Genomic DNA, 26,297 nt, shown 5'->3' with positions numbered 1-26,297 from the left:
GGTAACCAGGTATCCCGTTTCATTCTGGAGAGGGCCCACATTTTCCCTTGTCTTCCTTTTATCCCTGACATACCTACAGAAGTAGTTTAGCATCATTCTAGTCGGATAATGTGGGGCTCCTCTAAAATTCAGTTTGAAAGCACCTTTACATTAGAAGCAATATCATGATCCTGAGTTCTGTGCGATGCCCCGTTATAAGCCCTTTGCAGGGTATCCAGGTTGTTTCTCTTCACTTGTAGATGAGCGTTTTATTTTTTTATTAGTATTCACTATGAATATGCTTAGATGTAGATGGAGTGGCACCTACGAGGACTCACTACTTCTGTAGTGTCTGACATTTATTCCTCCCCTCGCTGCCCGAGCCACGTCCTTTTCTGACTTGTGGTTGTTAACTGGCCATCACAACCAGGCTCAGCAGATCAGCCTCATGTTGTCCTTGCCAAGTGGCAGTCCCAGTTGGCATCTTACGTTCCGGTGGGACGTGAGCATCTGAAGAAATTTTACTGTAATCTGCTGAGGCAAAGAACCTGTCTTGAAAGGGTTAACTGGATGTTTCTCTGCATTGTGATAACTATGTATCTCTTCCAGAGTTCATCCTAAAACCTCTCTCTTTCTATTTTGTAGAGACAAGAGATAATTGATTCCATTATGTGTGCGTCGGCCAAATATAACACCCGGGGTCCAGCCCTCATCCCAAGGATGAAAACCAAGCATCGCATCTACTACATCACTCTCTTTTCCATAGTTCTGCTTGGCCTAATTGCCACAGGAATGTTCCAGTTCTGGCCTCACTCCATTGAGTCATCCAGTGACTGGACCGTTGAAAAACGCAGTGTCCATGATGTGCCTGTGGTCAAGCTTCCCGCCGATAGCCCCATTCCTGAGCGGGGAGACCTCAGCTGCAGGATGCACACCTGCTTCGACGTCTATCGATGTGGCTTCAATCCCAAAAACAAAATCAAGGTATACATCTACTCACTGAAAAAGTATGTGGATGAATATGGCACGTCAGTGAGCAACACCATTTCCAGGGAATACAATGAGCTGCTAACTGCCATCTCTGACAGCGAATTCTACACTGACGATGTCAACCGGGCCTGCCTTTTTGTGCCATCCGTAGATGTCCTCAATCAGAACGCGCTCCGTATCAAGGAGACAGCTCAGGCTTTGGCACAGTTATCCAGGTACTTACTGAAATTTCAGTGTGCGAATTTGAAGAACACAAAGTGGAAAAACATGAGGTTAATACAGGAGGGGAGGATGCAGTGAGTCAATGCCAGAGCTAAGCTTTGACAGAACTTACCATCTGTATGTAGAGAACACCTTTCTAATTGTTGTCTGTTTCTTCTTTTGCCTTAGGTGGGATCGAGGTACAAATCACTTGCTCTTCAATATGCTGCCTGGAGGGCCACCGGATTATAACACTGCCCTAGATGTTCCTAGAGATAGGTATGTGTTTTGCTGTGTTTGAATGCACAGATCTGGGTTTAAATGCCATTAAAGAAGCAACAAGCTCAGAAGTGCAGCTATTAGCAAAGGATGTGCTCCTTAACCTTTACAAAGCTGGAATATGACTTCCTCTTTTCTCAAAAAAGGGAAGTAGAGAAGTCCCTGTCTTGTATAGGACAAGTGTTTGCTCCTGAAATCTGACAGTTTAGCCCCATCCTTAATTTTACATGGGAGAGGGCTGTCAGCGTTTGCTCTTAACTGTTGGGCTTGCTTGTAAGGATGGAGAACCTTGAGGTTAGACCTGTATCTTGCGTATTACTGAACCTGAAAGCTTTACAGAGTGTCCCATTTGATGCAAATTAGAAGTTCCAAATGATTGTAGCTGCAACTTTCTGATAGAAGTCAGGTGCTTCAAGGGCATTTTAAAGCAGCTGCTCTACTTGACAAAACTATGGTGAATTTCAATAGTTTTTGTTATCTTAACAATTACAATGTATTAGTAATCGGACAAATGCTCTTAGTTATTCTCTGGCAAGTGTGTTTTGAAAATATTTGCCAGAAACTTAAAAGGCGTGAATCCTGAGCTCAATTTTCACTTGCAGAATAGTTTACTTTTGGAAGAGGAAAGGAGGTTGTAAAGCAAAGAAAACTGGAATAAGAGTAAGACAAACTTATTTAGCTTAGATACTGTTACTGAGTATGTTTCTACTAGATTAGCCTGTATGTGCTTAGTTCTGCTGAGTTAGGTCCCGTGTAACCAGTCCCTCTCTTGAAGGTCAAGGTTAGCTTTCTTCTGCCAAATGTCAACAAAATCTTGCCTGAGATATGGGATCTGTGCTAAGATGATTGCGTGTGGAGTGTATCTTGATTTCTTTCCACCAAAGACGATTTAAAACATCCTTCAATGCCAGAACAGAACATGTTTTTTCTGGACATGTTCAAAGAGTAAGTTTACTCATTGTAATTTCATCACTGACTGTGAAGTAAGGCTTTTGTTTTACTTCTCTGTATGAAATATATTATATGTATGCGGGTTAGCCTGAAGAGGGCAGTCAAGCATCATTCCTACGTAACCAAACCTGTTAATCTGTCAGTAAATACCTGTATTTGTTATCTTAAGATTTATATTTCTTAAGGGGAATTTTCATTTGACAGTGCTCTGTTTAATGGAATGGACTGCTCTGGGACTGCGTGTTTGTGGATGCATGTGTCTTTCGAAGAAGTAGATTTATTAATTGAATGCAGTAGATTTCTTACACTGCACAACTTTTTTTTTTTTTTAAACTTTTTTTGTCAAATGTCCATTTCTATTTGGCCTTATGTGTCTTGGCCTAGTATGCAGGAAATGTATTATTTTGGTAGGTGTTTGTCATGCTAACATGGAAAGCCGAGTAATTTGAATTAAAAAATCAAATCTTTTTTGGCATACAGCTGTTGTCGTAGCTTGCCAAACTGACTCACCCTGCAGCTGTACGATCACTAGCTGTAATACATAAGCGAGGCAATAACAGTGCTTGGGACGGAGAAAAGGTGGAAACTCCTTTCTGAAGGCAGCCAGCGGTGTAGTACGGGACCTGTACTACAGGTCACGGGTGCGAAGACAAGGGATCTGTGAAAAAGTCGGTACTGTGGACCTAGTCCTGGAAGGGCCTGAGTGGTGCAGTATGAGGTTACAGTATGATTTTGGAGACCTCTGGAGATCTTGGTTCATGTCTAACAGAACAAGCGACCTGGGTGTGTTTTCTTAATTTGAGAATGTCCACACGTGTTACAGAATGGGTAGTTAAAGTGTGAAGGACGGTTGTTTGTAGCATCACAGGGTGAGAGACTGCAGGCCAAAATAAAGGTATATTGGCAGAGTTCAGCTGGTTTTGAATGACTGGTCTGAACTGTACTGGATTTGTGGGATTTTGTGGATCGCTTGCGAAATACACAGATGATGTTTGTGAAGTTTGCAGAGGGAGTGTGGCCTGCCTTCTCTGTTCAGCACATATCAGAGATCATACATAGATAAACGGTAGTGGATCGTGAGGTTTGATAGAGTTGTGCTCTGTTGATTTGCTGCAGAATATCAATCCAGGTAAAATAAGACCTTGTGCACAAAGGGGAATTCAGTTATATCATATTTTTACATCTGGAAAAGTCTTTAGCTAAGTTACCTCACTAAGGGTTTGTTTGTTTATTAAATCTTTAAATCCAATTTCCAAAGACAATGTAAAAGCGCTTTATTCCATAATTTCAAAGGTGGAAGTCTGCCTTGTGGGCGTTGAGGCTATGTTGCTGGTATTAGCTGCCATAACATATGTAATCTCCTGCCATAAAACTTAAAAAATAAGCTCTTTATTAGTTGTTAATAAGTGCTATTGAATCTGGTACAATAATGAGGATGGAAGGATTTCTTTTGCAAACCTACTCTGTAGCTGTAGAATTGAACATATGAACTAAGATACTTTTTTGTTCTGCTTCAGTTAATGAATTGGGTTTCAGTGACTTGTAAAGTTTGGCAGAAAGCTGATGATGATGGCTGCTGGGCAGAAACATTCAGAGTACAGACCAGTTGGGGCACTTCCTGGAGAGAAAGAAGGATCAGTATCTGAAAAGTGGTGAAAAGTTGCTCAGGAACAGGCTCATTCCTCCATGATCAGTGCAATTTAGGGATTATTTGTCTTGAGTACATTAGGAGTTAATATCTCTACTCCCTTACTGCACTGTACAATGAAAACTGAGTGGAGTTATTTAACTGGTGTTGGTTCCCTGTGGGTTTATTTCGGTAAAAGTCTGCATGACACACACCTGCTTTCTCAAGGCTGATGAGGTGCTGTCATGTTTTCACCGGATCCAATTAAAACAATCTGGTTGTAGTTTCCCAATTAGGGGGGGTTAAAAAAGGAGGAGGGGGATATGAAGTGCAAGAACAGCAACACCCAAGCCAATTTTTTTCTCCCTGCTTGTAACTGAGTTAATATGGGTAAGACACGGACCATGCAGCTTCAAGGGTGAGACCTAGGCATAGCAGCGTTGTATGTGTCACCAAATGTGGGGCGGGGGGGGAGCATTGGAAAGGAATCCAAAATAATCACTTGATTTGGAACATAAATTCTCACTCAGCACATACTTGATTTATCATCCTGTTCTTGAGTTGATTTCTGCTCCTACCATAGTTTGTGTTCTGAGTGAAGAGTAATAAAGGGCAAGTTGTTTTGATTTTGTAATTGTCATCAAGCTGAAATGCATCTCTAATCCAGATCCTCTAATCCAGAGCCTGGGATTTTCAAAGAGCTTCTTAAATGACACTTAGGACTGCTTGCTTGACTGCTTGGGTGAACACATTTGTGGCAAAGTGTGATCCCGGTGTTTGAACACGGAACAACTGCAGGTCAGAGCAGGAAGTGAAGTATCCTGTGGGACATCTGACGGGGGTTGGAACAGGCAGAACATACTGGTGTTTATCCAGGGTGTCATGTTCTGATGGGAAAAAATGATAGGTCTTGGATGATAATTAGGTATAATAATAATCTGTTGTATAACAGCTGTGGAAAAAGTGCTTCTCCAAACACTATACTAAGGATTTCATTCAGTGATATCTGAAAACAAGAATATCAACTAATGGATTGTCAGTGCCTCTTCCAGTCTCACCTTGACTTTTTGTTCTGATGTGTCCGTTCTGATTACTGGTGAGACATGCCTGCTCAGATCTGAACTGTGATGGTATGCAAGCTTGTGATAATAAGGCTTTTGGCTGTAGCCATAGCTGCTACAATGGGTACAGCTCCTCAAGAGCCTTTCTATAGTGCCTAGTGTAGTGGTGTCTTTGTGTCTTTGTGTTCTGCTTCTTTCCACAGAGAAGGAGAGAAACTGGAACTGGAGAAATATTTTTCTCCAAACTACTTTGTATGGTACCTTAAGCAGACCCAGTATCCCTGGGGCAATTTAAAGTATAGCACACCCTGCTGTTTGGTGACAAAGGACTGAAAGTTTGATCAGCAGTTTGAGAAGTCTCACTAAAGAAGCTGAATCTGAGCTTCTTTTGGAAATAGAATGATGTGTTCATGGTGCCACCTGCTCACTGGAGACAAAATGACAACTGAAAAGCTGACGTCCTCTACTAGCATCGTTCAAAGAAGCCTGATTTGGGATCGGAGATAGTAACAAGCCATTTTTTTCTGGCATTGTGAATGACACATTGCTTTCTTCTGTACACATTGTTCTCTTCTGTTTCTTAAAGCTCTTCTGTGTGGCAAAGGTCGTCCCATCTAGGAAAAGCCACAGACAATCAGGGTCATCCAGTTGGGAGGTTGAATTACATCTTAATTTATCAATCTTTTAGATTCCCATGCTCTCTAGCACATAGTGTCCCAAGCAGCCTCTACTGTTGGAATTTAGTTTCAGAACATACAGAGTTCTTGTTGTCGTGTTTCCTGTTTATAGCATTTTTTTGTGTAATATAAAAATGAAATAAATTTCACTAGTTTGTGTGATCACTTTGAAAATACAGTTGCAAACAATTCCGTTTTGTTTTCCAGCCTGAGAAGTCCAGAGTCACTGTAAGCTGCCAAAATACTATGTTATTGTACCTGGACTTGTATCTGAAATATAGCTTGTCTCTAACACTTCGAGAGCTGTGCTATACCCTATTTTAGTGCAGGCATCAAGGAATATGTTAACTAGTGTAAATAATTAAGAATGTATTTCTTTAAATTAAAATTGACTTAGGGTATGTAAGCTTGCAAAAATGCAAAATTATCATAAGACTGCAATAGATTATATTTCCCTATATTAATGCACAAATGGTCCATTGCTCAGTGATCATACGCAATTGTAAGGGTTGATCACTAGATCCAATCTGGCAGTAAGCCCAGTTCACAAAAACGAAAGTGAACTGAAAAACTGTATGAACAATGCCACTGACAAAAGCTGAGGGAGAAACTTATCTCAGAGCATGCGTCTTGTTGATGTTCTGGTAATGACAATCAGTAAATCGCGCTCCGAGTTTGAATGGTATACATACTCTGTTTAAAGTCGCTTCCTTGTATTTTTCAGAGCTCTGCTGGCTGGTGGAGGCTTTTCCACATGGACTTACCGGCAAGGCTACGATGTCAGTATTCCTGTTTACAGCCCTTTGTCGGGAGAAGTGGATCTGCCAGAAAGAGGACCGGGGTAAAGCAATTCCCATGAATTGGGCAAAGTATATTCAATATCATGTTTAATATTGATGCTGATAAAATAGAAATACAGCTACTAACTTCTTGGTGGGCTTGGGCAATTTTGTAAGAGTTGCTTTTAATAGCTCTTGCTATTAAAATATGTGATGGTTCCAATGCTAATGGCCTTGGCTCATCTGCCAATGTGTGGTTTAGCTATGAACTGAGGAATTTTTTGGAGTGATTCTGTTTTTCCCACTCCAGAAACTGAACTGCGAAATATGACAGCATGACAGTGTTTCTAGTAGAATTAGATTCAATATTTCCAGTGAGCTGACAAGATATTTCGGATATAAATAAAAGTAGTTGTTAATATGTTTGGTTTAAAGTGTAAGTAAAGCAGGGCAGTAATTCAAAGCAATATAGATTCCCTAATAAATGATCACTTCAGACAATTTATTTTAGGATACTTAAAAGCAAACTAATGGCATAAGATCATTATTGCAATGATAAAAGAAGTTGCTATACCTCCATTGTGACTTCAAAGAGATAGAAGGGATCCTGGGGATCAACACGAGTGCTTCAGGTAGTATCGGCCAGTGCCAACTTTGAATGAGTGACAGGAGAATAGGAGTGAGGATGTGATCTTTACCTCTATATGTCTTATGGATACATTCTTTGTAAATCAGTTTAGATGTTTTTGTGGTTCTGAAGTCCTTTCAAAATGACATTGAGAGCTTGCAAAATGACATTGAGAGCTTGGAACAGGAGAAGCCTGCAAATACAGCTCTGAAGGGAAGATTCATTGCAGAATGAATCTTAAGGAAGTTAGTGTGGTTAGCTCATGAAAAAGAAGAATGAGAGCTGATTTGGTTATGCGAATAGAATACTGTTGTTTTTTTTTTTTTTTTTTAGCTCATGAAAAAGAAGAATGAGAGCTGATTTGGTTATGCGAATAGAATACTGTTGTTTTTTTTTTTTTTTTTAGAGTAATGGAGTAAGACATAAACACAAACAACCCCCCTGACGTTGTAGTTGGAAGTGAAGCAAGACCAGTGGGAAAAAAAGCACTAAGTTTAACAGGGAATGTAATTAGCCATTAAAATGAACTACCCTGGAAAGTGGTGGTTTCTTTAATCCATTCATGTCTTCAGAACAAGAGTAGGTAGAAGTCTGGAAGACATGTTTTAATTGATTATGGAAGACTGCTCTTTTAATATTTCATAAGCCTCTTAATTGCACAGCTGAAAACATTTTGCTGTAGCAAGGTCTTACCTCTGTTGTGGTTTAAAAGATGGGCAGACTGAGGCAATGAGCATAAATGACGTGTCCACTGATTGACGCTCCTGGCCCAGGCCAGCGTAGGGGCATCTGGTTGCATCCCAATTGATTCTTCATAGATCTCAAGTATTATTACAGTCCCACACAGAGTGAAAGTGCGCTTTGTATTTCTGTCTGGAAAGCATGAACGTGATGGTAGGCTTCAGCACGTATAAAACCAACTGTGAAGAGAGATGCAGTCATATTGTTCGTGTCCACGTAGTCAGATAAATGCTATGTCTGGTTTTAGGTCGGATAAGAGAAGCTGTTATGTGGGAGCTGATGCAATGCATGAGTCTGTGTTCAGTGAAGGTGTTGGAGCTTCCAACCTTCTCAAAGGGGTGGGTTTTTTTCGAGGAACAGACTGTCGTCTCTGGAGTACCATCTAGTGGCCAGTTAGCATTAGTAATAGAAGTGCATTCACAGGTTCGATTGCTTTATGCAGGAGGAGTGTGACAAGGGAATGATGCTCAGAATTCAGGCTTGCTTGGGGTAAATTACTACATTCCACTACACTAGTGTGTTATTTCCTGGGAGCTGGGACGTACTTTCTTTTGTAGTAAGATTTGATAGCTAGATTTTGAGTGTCATAGGATGATGACAGTTTCAAGGCAAAATTTGGTTTTAAACATATACACAAACAAACCTGCGTAATTTTTAGCTGGTTATAGGCATTTATTATCACTCATCTGTGGCAGTATTTCCTTTTTTTAAGGCAAACCCTTTTTTATTCCTCTTACAGAGCTGAACTGAGGGGTTTTGATTTACTCTCCTTTTTAGTTGGATTGTTTAAAATACTTGAAATCTACCTCTGCTAGAAACATATATTCTGTAGAGCTGCTGGTAGCAAGTTGGTAGCAGTGGGAGGCTTGGCAAAAAGAATGCTTAAAAAAAATGCTATGCAAGTCTCATCTGTTAATTGGAGCAACTGAAGTGACCAGCATGAAAATGAGTAGGAGAGGTGAGAAGAGCAGCAGGAGAGGTCTGACTTTATAAATTGTGTGTTTGTATGTCTTTTCAGAGCTGTAAATTAAAGATAGCATCACGTGGAGTGGAACTGGAATCCTAAGTGCAGGCCTTGGGTTTCCTGTGTACTTTTGGCAGCGTGAGGGCAGGCACTCGCTGTGTGTTCCTTTCAATGGGGAGCAGTGGAGCAGTCTGACTTAGCTGACCCGCTTAAAAAGGAAACCAAAGTAGATGAGAATGAGTATAACAATTATATGACATGCTATTTTCCAACATTAACATAACTTTTAAAGCAGTGAGCACCTAATTTGAGACTGTATTCCTGTGTGTTTTACCTCCAATGTTAATTAGTGTCTTGAAACAGTTCAGTATTAAGGCACATTTTAAATATTAATGTTTTTGGAACATGGGAGGAGTTGAGAGTGAATGGGGTAATGGGCCTTCAACTGGAAATGTTGCCTTTATGCTGCCCGAAAGGGACAGAACTGAATCACAGCTGATGAGATGAGCTTGTCCTGTGGCTGCTGTCACCATATCAAGACTGAATAAGCACAGGGTAGCTGAGTTGTCAGTTCAGCATCTTTTTTCAATTAAAATTGATGAGAAAATATATGGGAGGAGAAACTAGCAGCAGCATTCAGTGTCCTATCTACTCTGTTATAGTACACAAACACCAAACAAAAGAACAAACAATCCTGGCATCAGTAGCAAGCTGTTTTAATATGTAGCTAAATTATGTTTCTTTCGGTTTATAATAGAGGTTATAATGCAAGTGCCTATTCTAATGTAATAAGCACTCTTTCTAAGTACAAATTTATTCAAAGTTGTAAATAATGCTGAGCCACTTACTATCCAAGATATAATTATATTGCATCATTACCCTTTCCAGCCGTGTCTGAAAATACGGAGTGTGACAGTGTGTCCACGTTTAGTTAATCTTGCTCTGCTTTTCCAGGATGGAAGGAAATGTGTTCTAGAGCATCTTGGAAGTAAACTCACAGTGCTGTCAGGTAACCTTGCTGTGGTTTTTCAGTCCTCGCAGGTATTTCATTCTGTCATCTCAGATGGCTCTGCACCCAGAATACCGGTCTGAGTTGGAAGCTCTTCAAGCTGAGAACGGGGAATCAGTGTTGATCCTAGACAAATGTACAAATCTGTCAGATGGGGTCCCTGCTGTTCGCAAACGTTGTCACAAGAATCAAGTCTTTGATTATCCTCAAGTGCTTCAGGTAAGGCTGTCTCTCCTGCAAACTTCTCTTCTTCTTGGTGACTGTGTTACCTGTGGAGCTGTTCCTGTTTAGCACTGGTAGGGTACTTCCTTGTATTTAGTTAACTTGCTGGCTATGTTTTGAAGCCGCATAATTCCTTATGTTAGCTTGGATATTATATCCTAACTTTATTCTTATTTTTAAGAGGCCCAACAACTATGTACTCAAACTGATATGCAGACTACGCTGCAATTTGAAAACTCTGGTTATGTGTAACAACTTCATGAGATTGGTCATGGTGGTCTTCTCGTAACGCATGACAATGTCATGTGAACTTAAAAAATGATACGAAGATACTGCCAAATCCAGCAGCAATGGGAGGAAAAACTTCCGCAGGCCAGATGAAATTGCTCACTTTAAAATTGGGGAAGAACATTGGAATCTACACCTTCCAGAATAACTGGCAAAATGACCTTCAGCAGGCATGAGTTTGGCATTGATTTCTCACATATGACAGTCCAGGCCTTGCTAGGTGAAGCTTGGAAGAGAGGATGTCTTTGTCAATTGGAGGGAAGATTGAAATGAACTTTAAAGAGCTTATGTGTGGATTTATTTGCGGGCAAAAAAGATTGCTACGTTTAAGGAGAGTTGGTCAGATTATATTTTTTGTATGCAGCTTAGTAGTTAAACCTTACAAAATCATCTGTACAGATATGACAGACTGAGCTAGAAGACTTGTCAGCATGCAGCTATGAAAACATCTAGGTGAAATGTGTTTCATGGCCTTGGCCCAACTTCCAGAGGCCTTTTGATGTGTCAGTGAAGATAAAACCAGATAGCGTTCTCAGACCCCTGTGTCTCTTGGCAATTCACTAACAGAGAGGTGCTTTGGCATGCAGTGTGGTGAAGTGAGTTATGCCATAGGCCACTCTGCTCTCTCTGTGGCCACCAGCACATAATCTGTCTTTGAACTTCAGCAAATGACGATAAAATAACAAACAAGTTGAGGAAAGGCAAAGTTTCCACCCCTCCTGTTATGTTTTGTAGGAAATATGTTTAAAATTCCTTGTGGAGGATGGGGAAAGGGAGGAAAGGGTCACTCCGAGTCCTAAACTTTCAGCCAAAAGGGGGAAAAAAAAATACTTGTTTGCTTTATTTCTTTAAATTAGATTTCTTTAAAAGACTGGATTTCTCAAGGATAGCAAGTCAGGGAATCTATATCTATATCTTGCTGTATATGATTTTATAACTCAGAAGAGAGCTGGCACATGCCGTGATTGTTAAAATACTTTCCTTTGCAGAGCCCTGCATCTCCCTTTGGAATGTCTGGCTGATAACAGTGGTGATGCGAGGAGATGTATTTATAGTAACCTTTGTCTAGACAGGAAAAATGGTTATCTGGGCAGATGAGCATGTGTGTCCACATCTGGGCTGCCTTTTTTTTCCCCTCTCAGACCTTACCAGAGTCTCTTCCACCTGCTGCTGTGTGATCTAGTGAGTCAATGGTTAAAACGTGTGTTCATTCTCTCCGCTCCTTCCATTCCCCGCACCCTTCTTTTCCTTCTCTTCCTGTCTGAGGGCGGAGGAAGGGGGACTGCGATCACAGTTCATCTTTTCCAGCACTGCCTTTACAGACTTCCTACTAGACAGGCTCTTGGGCTTCTGGGTTGCTAATGCTTCCTCTTTGCAATCTTCTCTTGGATGAGATTTTCAAGGCTTTTAGGACTCTATGGATATGAACATAGGTCTTACGATCGCGTTAGGAAGCAAGTGAAGAGCCAGCAAACCCCCTTGTATTTCCTAGTTCCATTTTGGTGTTTTGCTGCCCTGCTGAGCCACCTGGCTCCTTTTCCTCAGGCCACACAACGCAAGCTGGAAAGATATTTTCTTATCTGTGGGAGCCCCTGTATCAACTTTATAATTTTTCTTTCTTAGACTTAGGGATAATACTGACTTGGGCTTTTTCCTTGTTTGTGTAGCTGAACTCTGCAAGCATTTATTTTGCGATCTTGAATCTGTAGCAAGATTCCTCAGTGGCAGTGAGAACTAAAGTCCCTGTTTACAGGGTGAGTGCAGCATAGTCAAGAAGTCTTCTCTGCTGCAGTTTAAACTCATGGCTTTTTGTCTTGTGTGTTATGGACATGAGTAAGTAAGGATTATATTCTTCCTTTTTGCAACAACTTTTGTATCTTTGAAGCTCCCTTTAGCCATCTTCCTCCTGCCCTCACCTGTTCAGAATAAGTAGTATTGATATAGTCAATCTTTCCTTGTAGGTCATACTTTCAAGGTAAGCAATCATCCTTTTTTTTTTTTTTTTTTTAACCCCTGGAAGTGCATTGCCCAAGACTGAACACACTGCTCTGAGGTCTTTTATTACTGAGAAGAGTGAGTGATTCCTTCAGGTCTCTTAGATTATACTTCTTTTTGCATTCTAATACAACCTGTGGGTGGAGTGGTTTGTTTTTTCAACAGCACAACATTGCTGACACGTTGAATACCCTTTATTTTCCTGTCCTTTTGTAGGAAATGTCCTCTTCTGCATAGTGCAAAACCTAGCCAGTTACTTTGTGCTTTATATTTGTGCAGTTGGTTATTTTTATCTAAGTGTTGAGCCCTATATGTATCGGTATTTTTTAGTCAATTTATCCATATAATGTCAAACTCTAATCCTGTTGTCCATTATGCTTGCTAATCCTACAAAATCATAGGTATTATCAGATCTAATAAATATGGTCTTAATTCTGCTACTCGGTTAACTAAGCGGCACATTGAACACTGTTGCACCTGGGAAAGATTATTTGGTCCATCGCTGTTTTACCTGTGAGCCACTGCTAACTGCTTTATACTTAGAGTTCTGCAACTGTAATTTATGTAACTGTAAAGCCTATGAGGGCTTTATCTAGCCCATGATTTCTTAATTTGCCTATGAAAATGCTATCAAAGATGTCAAATGCCTTTTAAAGTTAAGATATGAAATCTATTACTTCTCTGCTATCCATAGAGCTGGATTGCCCTATAATGGAAGAAAATTAGGTTGGCTTCATACAGTTTGTACTCAGTAAGTTCATGTTAATTGTTGCTCATCTTGTTATGCCGCACTTTCAAAATGTTTAATTTATTTTTCCCTTTGAATTTTCTCAGTTAGAATTCTGAAGTTCGGCCATTAAAATAAAGCATAGAATAGTTCCATTAGCTTATTTCTTATCTCTCCACTTACAATATTTTTGAGCCTCTGGAAAATAAGGTTGCTTAATTATTTTGGATTAGCTAATAATTCAGAATACATTGGTTGCACGGAGCAAGCCTATTTTCTTTTTGACTTGTTTTTTTACAAGGGGAAGGGCATAAAAGCATAATACATATATACATACATATGCACACACACATATAATACAAATCTAACATTTCCTTTTTTTATCTTATCTGTGTGTTGGATACCATTTGTTGACAGGAGTCTACGTTCTGTGTAGTTCTACGTGGAGCCCGCCTGGGACAGGCTGTGCTAAGCGATGTTCTTCAAGCTGGCTGTGTCCCAGTCATCATTGCCGACTCCTACATTTTACCTTTCTCTGAGGTTCTGGACTGGAAGAGGTCTGTACCCTCACTATTGTACATCGAACCACTGCCTAAGAGACTTCACTGCATTCAGTGATTTGAATAAAATCTGTGTGATAAGTCAAGTGTACTGGGGGTTACAGGGAATAGAATACGGAGTAAGATACATGCAGTCTTTGCCCTTGATATATGATGCATCAAAAATAGCAGAGGAAAACAAACGAGGCAGAGATGACAGAGCGTTTGGTTATCCTGTAGCCGATCATATTTTTTCTAAAACAGACTTGCCTTACTATCTTGTGCTTGAATTCAGTGAGGACTGGTCTGTATTCAGGATCTTTTAAGGAAAGTATATGCTAAAAATTGCATCATGTAAATGCTAAATTCTGTATATTGTATCATGATTCCTAATTTCATCTGAGACTGAAAGGTATAATTATTTTGTAGCTGAGTACACTGTGTTAAGAGCTTAGATTATTTTTCCATGCAGGCACTATGCCCAGTTACGTGATCTTAGGATAATACGTACAAAAATTACTAGTTTGTATACATAGCACTGTATACATTATTACTGTTTGGTCACTCCAAAAATCTTATCTGACAGCAAGTCAGTGGCAATCCAGAGATGAGAATTCAGGATTTCTGGGGCTCTGTCCCTTCCATATTTATTAGATTGTCTGTACAGATCAGTCCACAGACTTTTGTGGCATTATCTGTGGGCAGACTGGCTGGTGTTGTGAAGGAACTGCTACAGAATAATTAATTACACTGAGAGAAGACTGCTTCTTTCTGCTAATATCTTCTGAATGTGTCTTATTAGAATAGGACAAGATTCTGGGTTGGAAAAACTGTTGACATCTTTTAATGTAGAACTTCTTTCTTCTCATCTTACCATTTGTTTTCTGTTTTTTGCTTATAGGGCCTCTGTTGTCATCCCTGAAGAAAAGATGCCTGAAATGTACAGTATTCTGCAAAGTGTCCCCCAGCGACAGATTGAAGAGATGCAAAGACAGGTAAAATAATGTACTGTATTTAAATTATTTTCCTTTATTTACGGTTGGAGTGTAGGTTCATACACCTGCCTTACTATGAAATCTTTTGGAATGCAGAAGCATCCATTGTGCTCATGTTAATATTTTGATTATTCAACCCTCTTCTTTCTTTATGCTAGACATATGCATTCACCATTACTTTTCAATGTTGTGTCTCTACCCATCACTGGTGCAGCTAAATGTGTTGAACAGCAGCTGTTCATCACTACCACGTTACCCATCAGGTCAGGAAGTTAAGAATATTGCATATGATTGCGGTTGCAGAAGAACACTTCAGTAGGCAGACTTCAGTTAACTCAAAGTGGATTTTCTCCAACCTACTATGTTAATGTACATGCTGTTGTGTAATATATTATAGGATCTTTAGCATCCACGGTGATCAATGCCTCCCCATCCTGGGTTGCAGCAGATCTCCTGAAATGTGAAATTGAGGTTTTTGACTATCTGCTTTTTCATGTAAAGATCATGTGATATTTGCCATGAGTGGAGACTGACAGTTTCTACCAGTGTAGTCAAACTCCACTTTCATTAGTTTCACTTTGTCTTGTGTCCCCTCTGCTTTCTTGATGCACCCTGGGATGAAAGCTCTCCCTGAATGCAGGTGTACTGCCTACTCTCATATATAACATATTTTTGATGAAATCACAGTGTGTATTTGTTTCTTTTTTCTACATGGCATTTAAATTGTATTAAAGAAGAAGTTCAAGAGTCTGTCTTTATCTCAAGAGAAGCTTTGGTTTGTAGATAAATTTTAATCGCTCAAAATGTGAGGGAAGCATTAAGTCCAAAATGTTTTAAATATTTTAACTAAGTTGACAATTCCTCTGAGAGGGAGATTTTACGTATTTGGTGACTGGAAGAGCTGAGATCACGAACTGTCCAAACTCGTGAATGAAGTCTGTGTCAGCTGGGTATATAGTCAAAAGGAAATGTCTTCTCGTTTACTCCAATTGATGCTGATTCCTGTTTATTAGCTTTGCTGCTATGGACACTATCACCATCAGTTGCTTTAATTCTAGAGCTTACACATAAAGTGCAAGCTCAACAGATGAGGACTGTTAGCTGCATGATGATTTGCACAAAGTGTAAAGAGTTTTGTTGTCAGATTAGGGGTTAGGAATCAACCACATTGTTCTCTTGGTGGTTGGAATATATAGATTACGTTTTTGGGCCGGTGAAGAAGAAAGATGTTAACATATATTGTAAGCTTATATCTAGGATCTTTCATCCTTGTCACCTTATTGTACATGAGCATGTATAAGGTAGGGAGATACTGTTATAATTGTTTTTCCTGATGAGGAGCTGAGGCATAGAGAAAGTAAGAGCTAGGTATATAGGGAAAAAGTAAACTATCTGATCGCAGGTGACTTTTAAAGGTGCATGGGTTTTCTGTAGTCGAATTTCTGCAAGAATTGTGAAGACATGTTTCTGACATTCCCTGACCCAACCTTAGTGATAAAGTCATCTTTTGTGTGGTCCTTGTAAAAAGTGACCCAGGGCATGGTTTTTCAGGGTGTAGCTTACAACACTCTAGTTATGTCTACCTAGACAGTGCTAAAAGCTGCACGGTGTATATTAATACTGGGTATGTGTGGAGAAAATAGACTCTCACATTTAGCGGTAAATATCTTTTCACACCTGAATTCTGTTGCCAGCATCACTTCATTCTCTGTAGAGAGAATGTGCAAATATCACAGCAGCCATCAGGGGTCTCCTTTCTCTTTAGTCCCTTCACACAAATGAACCGTTTTGGTGGGGCCCACTGGCAGCACCACGTTGGCACCAGGGATGGCAGGTGAAAAAGCAGCTTTGCCATTACAGCTTCCAGAAACATGATTTTGCTTTATTTTGTTTTTTTTCTCTGACATGAACTTAGAGATGTTAACACTAGGGAGTTTTGCCTAATAAAGCTTTAAAACTGACGTTAATAGTCTGTTAAAGTTGGAATTGATTTTCTTGTTGTCCATTTTACTAATATCATAAAATAATCATTTCAGGATAGCTTTCTCCTTCTACAGAGAATGCACTTGACGTTATGGACAGCTTAAACAGTAATTTTAAAGTATGAAATCAGGAAACAACACTAGTTTGTAAAAACCAAACAAACGAACAAAAAAAACCCAACAAAAAAACCCCACCCCCAAAACCAAAAAACCAAAACCAACCAAACAAAAAACCCCCCTAAACATTCACAATAAAACAAACAAAACCCCCCCCCCTTAATTCAAATGGTCTGTAAGATATCTATATTAACTGTTACTCCATAAAATTAAGTTAAAATAGAAGATGTTTTAATACCCAGAATGCAGTTCTAGTCTGTGTCTGGAGTGAATTTTGTTGGATTATAGATGGTTTGCAATAGTCATTGTCATCGGGTCCAAAGCATCACTGAACATATTGGAAATTGTGATTCTATTGACCAAAGGTGGGAAGTTTTTCTAAAGGTTCCTCTCACATCTCGATGCTTTTGTTGTGGATATAATTGTGTAAGAGTAGTAGTAAGAGTGTCAGGATGAAATCACAAGGTCTGTCTTTCTCTTGTCTTTGTGAATTTATTTCTGCCTGCATATTAAGGATACTTAAACATGTTATCCGTACATTTCACGTCCTGTCAGCCCTATTTACAAGGTAAAGTCCCAGTGTAAGCATCTGTGAAATTCCCCTGCTGATACCTGGTTCCATGTTCTAGCTATCTGATATGGTGGAAAAGTACTTAGTGACTGACATTGTGTAGACTACCAGTAACCTGATTGCTTTTCCTCATTGATAAATATGCACTAATATTCCACCTGTGCTACAGATTTTTGCTTCCTTCCTCCTCAGTAGTCTCACAGCAGGGAGCAGTTGCACACTTCACTTGCTGTCTTTCGATTTTTAAATCGTTTGGGAAGGTATCTTAGGACTTTTTGGCTAGACAAAATGTCTTCCCAGTTTTTTCAGTGTCTTCACTTCAGCAACAATGTACAGGAATTAATGAATAAAGATTCACAAAATAAGGCTAAAGTGATGACAGGAGAAGAGAGAATTTGAAGTTGGAATGAACCTTTTGAGGAGGCTGGTGCTAAGGGTAGTTCAGAAGCAAAGTGAGCTTGTCATAAGTGCTCTGTTTTGTTTCTCGGGCAAGGAATTACTAAAATGAAACTCAACTTAATAGCCATTTATAGAATGAGTCTGCAAATGAACTGGACTGATTTACACATGTTTTCAGATGTGATCTATAGCAGTTGTTTATTCTGCTTAGCCATGGAAGGGCAAGACAAGCTTCAAACTATTCTGGTTTTGCAAGTAACCCATATTTCTCAATAATATTTAAACCATTTTCTTTTGCTGCTTTAACTTCAAGGGCTAATAACACTTGATATACAATATTTTAATGCTTGTTTTTTGTCAAGTGGAAGAGGACTGACTGAAACTGGTATTGTGGTATGTTTAGTTTTTTCCAGTCCATTCTAGTTTTCACCGAGCATTGCTCTTACCGAGATGCAAACAAAGATAGTTAGATCACAATGATCATGTTCTTTCTTGTTTTTACATTGTGAAACGTTGGAGTTTGATATAACAGTTAGAAAAAGATTGGTCCACAACTGATGTTAAAATGAGGAAAAAGTGATCTTTGCAAAGAGCTTTTATTAAAATTGGTGTGCAAATTGTTTTACAACATCTCACTGTTTCCTTTGCAGTTAGGATGTGTTTAGATTTTATTTCAAAAACTGTTTTTGTTGCACATAAAACTCCACTAGGGGAGACAATACGTTTTTGATAAAGACTTGTGAAACGTGCGTTGCCAGTACCTGCCAATTAACGTACTTTTTCAGTAAGTTAAGAAACCAGTTGACATGTTCTGACATGAGTATGGTTGAGATCATCCTCTTTTTAGCCAAACAGAACAAATCCTTGCTCTAAATTTCTCCTGGTAGTAGGATGAAGCATGCATTCATCATACCTATCAGACTTCCTGGACCTGATAACCTTTGTGGGATTGGAGCCTTGCTGTCCGACTACTTTGGTTTCAGTGGTTGTCTTGATTATGATATAAGAATTATCCTTAGTGGGAAAACTTCATAATTAAAACAGATTTTATTGTAAATGTTAGCTTGCCAGTTTTCTTTTTTGATTAGGTACTCTTCTTGCAGTATTTTATTGCAGTTGATTCTCTGGAGATCATGCATCAAGGTTAAAATATATATATATATGCACACATATATATACACACACACACACTTATATATGTATTTTTTTTTTTTCAAATTGAAATAGATTGTCTGCTTTTAATGAGTAAAATTTTCTCTATGCTTAATTTTTACTTTGTTTCTGGGAGTACTTCTAGCCATACATCTGCTGGAGAAGAGAGTAAGGCTCGCGAAGAGAAATCGTTACATTTAAAATATATAAGAACCCATATTTGAAAATATTTTCTTACAGTTTGTACACTGATCATGACCATCACACAATACTGTCATGGAGAGGATGAAATACAGGTGCTTTAGCTTTGGAGTCATCATCTGCTAGAATCTATGGCTGGTATGACCTGGGCTGTGATTTCCTATAATACAACTTTATTTTGCTCAGTTGTTTTGTCAGACAGTACATGGTATAAACCAGGAAAGAGATTTATTGGTTTGAGCAGAGCTGGAGTGTGGGAAATCAGAATTAATTTCTACTGCCCTGCATTATACCTAATTGTGCTGAGATCTCTGGAGATTAGCCATATTAACTTACACTTTTATTGTTCAAACTTGCAGAACATTTTGCCCTCAACAATTCCTGGTTCAGTTTCCTGTCTTTCCTCTTAAAGGGAATAGTTTCTGTGCTCATAGTCTAGTCTACACTGTTGAGAAAAATCGTTACATATTTTCAGTACTACATGTACAGCCTGTGTCCATGAGAACTGGAGTCCAGCATAAGATAACTCTTACAAACTCCAACATATTGACCATCAAAAAGAGCCTCTGCTAGTTGAGCTGCAAAAATTAATAGCAGTCTGGATGAAACTTATGCATCTCTGGGGTTGCTGTCTTGTCTGTTTTCTACAGTAATGTTGTCATTCTCATGTTCTTTGAAGCTTCCTTGAACCATCCCCCTCTCATAAATAGTTCCATATGGAGTCTGAAACACTGGCAGAAGTGCCCGGAGGCAAGTCAATAAAGCAGCTCAGCTGCACAGCTACTGATCCAGCAGACTTGATGCTGCATCCTTGTGCTTCGTTTTCTCTGCGCCACAAACCAGCACCCAGGTAATAGCAAAGTTCTAGAAGTGGAGGGGCAAGAAATAGAAGTAAATGTAGTAGACCTGTATGACAAAATGTGAAATTTGGCGTTTTGTCTTGCTCCTGAAGAAGAGTGAAATAAGTAAAGGAAAAAAAGCAAAACAAACCTTTGCTGGTATCTGCTTGCCTTGTATCATGCCTTGGATAGTTTCCCTCTCAACAGAGTTTTCCTAATGTTTTGCTTTGAAAGCCTGTTAATCTCTAGAAACTATTTTACCACTGTAGTTGATACATAAATGTCTTTAATGTGTATGAAAAGTTTTCCTCTACTTATATCTGAGCCTCTGGGCCTTTTTTCCCTTCTTTTTTGTGAGGTGAATCTGTCTATCTGAATATACAGACATTTTGTAAATGTTTTTCCTCACTAAATATCAACATACTTGGAAGTCTTTTAACACAGATAGGCTCATTAAGGCATAGGGTCAGAATATGAAAGTGCTATGCAATGGGAATACAAGAATTATTCCTCTGTTTATTTAGGCATTCTTTCTCACTGAACGGATTTTAGGTAAGGAGTTTATTTTCAAAAGAAAGCTTTGTGTGCCTGTTCCTTTTTGACTTTATAAAACTCCCCATCTCCCAGAAATAAAACTTTGGAATTAATATCTAGTCTGGAAGACTGGGTGACTTTGTGCGCTCCAGTGGTACAGGAATGAAGAGCTAGTGTTCTTGAGTGCAGGAATTCTTTTCATCCTGGTTTCCTAGGGAAACAAGGGTATGATCACGTACAATATGCATGCTGATTTCTCTTCTGATTTCTGTTAATGCCCAATTTCAGCCAAACTTACAGAGAGGTGGAGATGTTGGAGACAAGAAATTCCTTAAAATTAGGTAGCTGTGTAGAAGGTAAGCACCCCAGAGCAGCACGGCTTTTTAAGGGCAAGTTTGCAGCTCAAGCTAACAGTAACAGAAAAAGCTCTTGCCAGTTACCCCTTATGAATGATTCTGCTTTGGGAAAGGTTTTATTTGGAACTTGCACATCTTCGGCCAAAGAAATTCAGGTACAGCATGACCAAATGATCAAGTGACAAATGAAATTCTGTATACAAAGAAAGGGGTATATATGCAATTTGAAACAGCCTTCTTATGGGCAGTGATGGCCTCTCAGCTAGCTGCACTCACTTGGAAAAGAGTTCTTAGAGCTGTAATGAATAGTTATGTGAAAATATAAATTCTATGGTCAGTTATGGTCAAAAAAAGTAATATAAAGAATTTTTAGAAAAGAGGTAGATAACAAAATGGGAAATACTATGCTAATGTGTAAATCTGTTGTATGTCTGCACCCTGAATACAGTCCATAGTTATGGTTCTCCCATCTTAAAAGGGTATAATAGAACAAGGGTTTCACAAGAAGGGTGATTAAATAGCCTAACACTCTTCATCTCGAAAATGAACGTTTGGTGATGAGATGAGGAGCAAGAATATAATACAGATCTATAAAATAAGAAGGTCATGAATGGATATGACTGTACATTGTTTCATACAATTTCATTTGATGTTTCCTAGGACTTGCATTATTGGGAATCTGGTCTAAAAAAAATTAAAAAGGAGATTATATTTTCCCAGAACTAGTAGGTAATCTGTGGAACTCACTGCTTCAGCATTTTGCGTGAGTGAAGGGTTTTTATTGGCATAAAGGGTGAATGAAGAAATCCAGAGAAGAAGAACATGTCAGAGATGGATGCAAAGATAAACCCTCTGGCTTAGAAGTTTCTGAGTTGCAGACTTCTGGAAGCTGGAGAGTACTTTGGGGAAGTGGTGGCTTATGCTTGCTGTGTCTGTGTGAGGGAGTTCCTAAGGTACCTGCTGCAGACCATTGTCAGAGACGGAATGCAGGAGCAGAAGGCCATTTGGTCAGACCTGGTGCGGTCGCAGTGATGCAACTTCAGGACTCAGGTTTGCAGGAGACCTTGGTATTATAAGGCCTTGTGGAATAACCTTGTCAGATCATAAGTGGTTTTCTAAATGCATCTTAACTTCACTGGCTGCCAGACACTTCAGTGAGAGAATATTGACCATGATGTATGGTTTCCTTGTTTGTATAAATGGATAATTCACTTTCCTGAAGCCTCACAAGATACTCTCTCAAACAGTGGCCACACAGCATTCTTGATTTTTATTAATTAAAGTTTTAGACAATCACAACCTCTTGTCTTGTCAGCCTGTGTGGACAATTAAAAACTAAAAAGGGATGTAAATTCAGTTTAAAAAATACGGATAGAAAACATGTAGTTTGCAATGTTTGTTCCCACAGTCGGCATACCTGGACAAGCCGTTGTGGTTTTTCTAGTGCATGTCCCATGCGCCTCAGCCCCGACCTGAAGAAAAGTTCAGACTCCGGGTCAAACAGAGCTGAAGACACATGCATAAATCAATGACTTGTTTTAGTGCCACGTTAAAAACAACATGAGTGGCTGGCTTTTCTGACCCCTCCTCCCTTTCATTTAATGTGCTGCTTTGGCTCTTCTTTAAAGAGGGCTCTGTAGAGTAATTTCAACTCTTATCAGCTTGCTGACAGCTATATGAGCCTTTCTGCTGGCTCCAGGCAATCACTGCCGGTGTGTGAAACATCCCATTCCTACAGGGAAACAGTCTTGCATAGAGTTAAAGCAAAGGGGTGGTGGAGTTTTCCTGTGGGTGGTGCAGCTCACATAAAAGAGATGGGATTTAGTTCTTGTTAGCCAATTAAACGGAACTTCATTTCAATATCTGGACACTGGAAGCTCTTTGAGCATAGTTAGATTTTTACAAGTCCTTTTAATGAGAATATTCAACTTCCAGCTGCAGTTCGTTCCCGGACAGGGGATGGCTTCTGTCTCGGGGTTCTTTAGATTCATCATTATCAAATTGAAACGAACTTTCATCTGTCTGCCATTTGTAGCATTTTTAACGAGTGCGACTGGAGAGGCTAACCCTGCTTTAATCCTCCCAGAGTGCTTCAGTGGAGCTCCGGGTCCCCCATAAATGTCAGGCCTGGACAATTTGCCATCTTATCAGATGCAGTGAAGTTAGTTCCAGCCCTCTCACCCCTCCCCCAGAGGAAAGATTTGTTGCTGCAAACAGCAAAGGAAAGAGAAAACTTTTTCCTGGCTTACTGCCAGGATCACCAGGGGAGTTGTAGAATCCTTGGCATTTATATATGAGACTTTCATTGCTCCCTCCTCCCCTCTTCATTTGTTGCGGAGAGTATCCTTATCCTAGATTTTTTTTTTTTTTTTTCCTGTTGTCTGTCTTGCCCTGTTGCTTTCCAGAATGAAGAAAACTCTTTTCATGCTTGTTGTATTGCAGAGCAGTCCTCGTGGCAACTCTCAGAAAGAGCTCAGAAATTTGAGAGCAATCAGCACCTCAATGAATAATTTTTATAGAATGCAGTTGTGCTGCCTTTGTATCTACGTTTGCAGCCTCTAAATAACAAAAGGTTAAACTTCAATTGTAGGGGGGAAATTATGCTATTTTAAGATAATAATGTTTTTGGGGTTTTAAGATCAGGAGTCTTTTTTAAAAGTCTGTATGTTGTTGCAGAGTGGACTTCTGGTACTTACCCTTTGCAGATTGCTATACACAGCTTGGATAGACTACAGATAAACCCAGATGATGCAAAAATTGGAAAGGCATGTACTTCTTTTAGAAAGAATATTTGAAATGTTCTGTGTGATGCACATGAAGCAGTTAGCTGCAGACAAATGGATGATTAAGCATCTCTCCTGGTGTTCCACTCATTCTTTGTTACTCTGTCCTCGCTCTCTGCTGCTGCTTAGTCTGTACCACATCACATTTCTGTATCAAATTCACTTGCTCCACTTATCCCTTCATTATTGAAAGTGTTACAACTTTAGCGTTTACCTGTATAGTATAAATATACTGCATTGCTGTAGTAATTTGCATATGAGTATATTAAATAGTAGTAGTAAATACACCTTGGTCTTGTATCCATTTTACTGATGAGTGAATAGAGGCGTAAATAACTTGTACAAGGTCAAATCATAATATTAGTAATGGAATTTGGAAGTCCTGGATCCTATTTTAATGACTAAATCAAATGTATCTTACAACACAGCAGGAACATTTGGCTTTTAAGTTACAGAAGTTTTATATGTTCTGTAGAAACAATCTGCTGCCAGATAATCTTTAGATGGCTTTTCCTTTAATCTTTGTCTGTAAATTGTGCAGATATATCTAAGAGTTTCTTAGCTGCCTGTATATAGGAAAATTATTTATCTTTGTTACAAATGGAAAAGCGGGCTGTGCTAGGAATATACTGTAATGCCCTTTGGCTTGCAAATGGTGTAACTTGTACCTGGGGGTTGGCTCCTTCCTTTCCCCTCTGCTCCTCTTCTTTTTTTTTTTTTTTTCTTTTTCCATTAGCTGACAATTTTGAATGCTCTTTAGAAATGAAAATGGTACCTGGCATTAGTTGTCTTTGAATACATATTCTGTCCTGGTGGCTTAAGTCTGTACAGATGCTCTGGAGAGAGAGATTATAGAGGGCATGCATATTCCAGGATACTAATAGTAGAGTAGGGAATCATGGCTAGAAGTTGTTAGATTACGGTTAAGCTTAAGAAATACAATTTCCTGCAACGGGACTCAGCTGGTAATGGAATTCTGGTCCCAGGGGGTCCACAGAATACTTCATCTCGGTTCCTGCACACAGCACAGTCTACCATAAAATGCTTCCCAACACTGTAGCAAACAAAAGCGAGAAATATCAGTGGTGCCTGTTGAGGCATTGGGAAAAACTTTCCTGATCCTGAATGTGGTGGTTAGGTTAAGCCTGAGCATGAATGCAACACCCACTAACCAACTGTCTGAAATGCTTCAGTAAGCTAGCAGCACCAAGCCCGGGCTCTGCGCTCTTCTTCTCACCACTTGTTTTGTTTCTGATGTGTTGCTACCTGTGTTTATAGCCTGTGCTTCAGGGAATCTCCTGAGACGTGAGTTCTGTCTATTGCAGTGCAGAGGCTGTGTTATATATGTATCGAGGGGAGGGCGGAAAAAAGCAGCACCATGTCCTAAATTGAATTTTTCCCATAGATATGGGAAAAAAACCATGACTGCCAGTCCTTCAGCTTTTATCCATGTAGAAGTCAGTAAGATATATCTGTATTCAAGCAATGCTGGCAGTAATGTCAGTGGTTAAAGTTACCCAGTGTTGAGAACTGGGTGTGTGGGGGGGTATGTGTATGTTTATGCTTATGTAAAATAGAACTATATAGCTTACAGGAAACTGAGCAAAACATGTCTTCATCAAAAGGGCAAGTTCTTCCTGGTATAGAGCTTAAGCTCTGAAATTGAGGTATGTGCTGATTTTTGACCGCTATAATATGGTGGTAACCCTACCTAGATTTTTTTTTCTTGCTTCAAAAAGCTGTCCTTTCATGTGTGTGATTGGCACTGGGCTTGCTTTGTGTTTAGCTTCTCTAATCAAGGGAATTTAAGCTTCTATTCTCCCAGCATTAGTACAGCAGTCATGGGAAATCTCAAACAAGACAGATCTTGTTGCAGCAGTTGACACAAATAAAAGCAGTTGTGCTTTTATTTATTTATTTTTGATGCTGGATCCTGATTAAAAGTTTCCAAGCATCCTTTAGCCATGTTATAAAGCCAACCAGCAGAGAGCAGGGCAGCTGCTGAGGAGGGGAGATCCTGGTGGACATGGGACAAGATCACAGTGGGAAGCATCAGTGTGGGTAACTCAGAAAGCTGGGAAAGGTGTAAACAGATCCCCAATTTATCTGTAGAGTGGGCCCTCCAAACACTGTTTTATTGGCCAGTGGCTCCTGCTTTACTAACCTCTAACCTCTGCAATACTCAGAGGTGCTGCCCACCAGCCAGCCTTGTCTTTGAACCCCCCTTGGCTCCTGCCACCTCAAAGGCTCGCAGTCAGATTCCTGTGTTTTGCTTGGGACCTCACCTCTCAGCAGGATGCCTGCAGCAGGGAAAACCGATCTACCCTGAGAACATAGACATATTTGAAGGCAATACCCCTGGGACTAGAAACCTATTGCTTTCAGTTTCAGGAGCTGTCCATCATTTGTCAAGAAACGTCCCCCCACCCCCAACTTGTGGTTAGATAGTAGTTGAATATTCTCTGCAATTACACACACATATTTGTTTTCTATTATTTTCTGGACTGCTGCTGAATCAATGATAGCGTAGGTCTAGCTCACTGTAGGTCTGGTTTCGTGTGATTAACAGGGAGTGTGCAAAGGACAAACTTATAAAAAGGATGGTACAGATCCAAGTAACTTTGACGACTACTCAGGTTAGGTGTGCCTGCCCCTTCACAGTAACAGCCTGGTGAAATTGGAGTAATTAGGGAGCCCTACAAACTCCTGGA

At 39.6% G+C, this 26,297-nt stretch overlaps 1 protein-coding gene across 1 annotated transcript in view; it reads left to right on the top strand.

The window, feature by feature from the left end:
• Positions 1 to 628: 628 nt before the first annotated feature.
• EXT2 (exostosin glycosyltransferase 2) overlaps positions 629 to 26,297 on the top strand; it is a gene marked incomplete at its 3' end in the record, with an annotated part of 46,700 nt that continues 21,031 nt past the window's right edge. Inside the window, exons 1-6 of the mRNA XM_009581895.1 lie at positions 629 to 1,184; positions 1,360 to 1,449; positions 6,490 to 6,606; positions 9,910 to 10,105; positions 13,536 to 13,675; positions 14,559 to 14,652. Coding sequence (XP_009580190.1) covers positions 649 to 1,184; positions 1,360 to 1,449; positions 6,490 to 6,606; positions 9,910 to 10,105; positions 13,536 to 13,675; positions 14,559 to 14,652 — 1,173 coding nt within the window. The remainder of the gene's footprint in view (positions 1,185 to 1,359; positions 1,450 to 6,489; positions 6,607 to 9,909; positions 10,106 to 13,535; positions 13,676 to 14,558; positions 14,653 to 26,297) is intronic.

This window comes from Fulmarus glacialis, unplaced genomic scaffold (assembly GCF_000690835.1).
Source record: "Fulmarus glacialis isolate BGI_N327 unplaced genomic scaffold, ASM69083v1 scaffold7297, whole genome shotgun sequence".
Classification (NCBI taxonomy): domain Eukaryota; kingdom Metazoa; phylum Chordata; class Aves; order Procellariiformes; family Procellariidae; genus Fulmarus; species Fulmarus glacialis.
The sequence above is the reverse complement of the archived record's forward strand: the minus strand, read 5'-3'. Positions and strand labels throughout refer to the sequence as shown.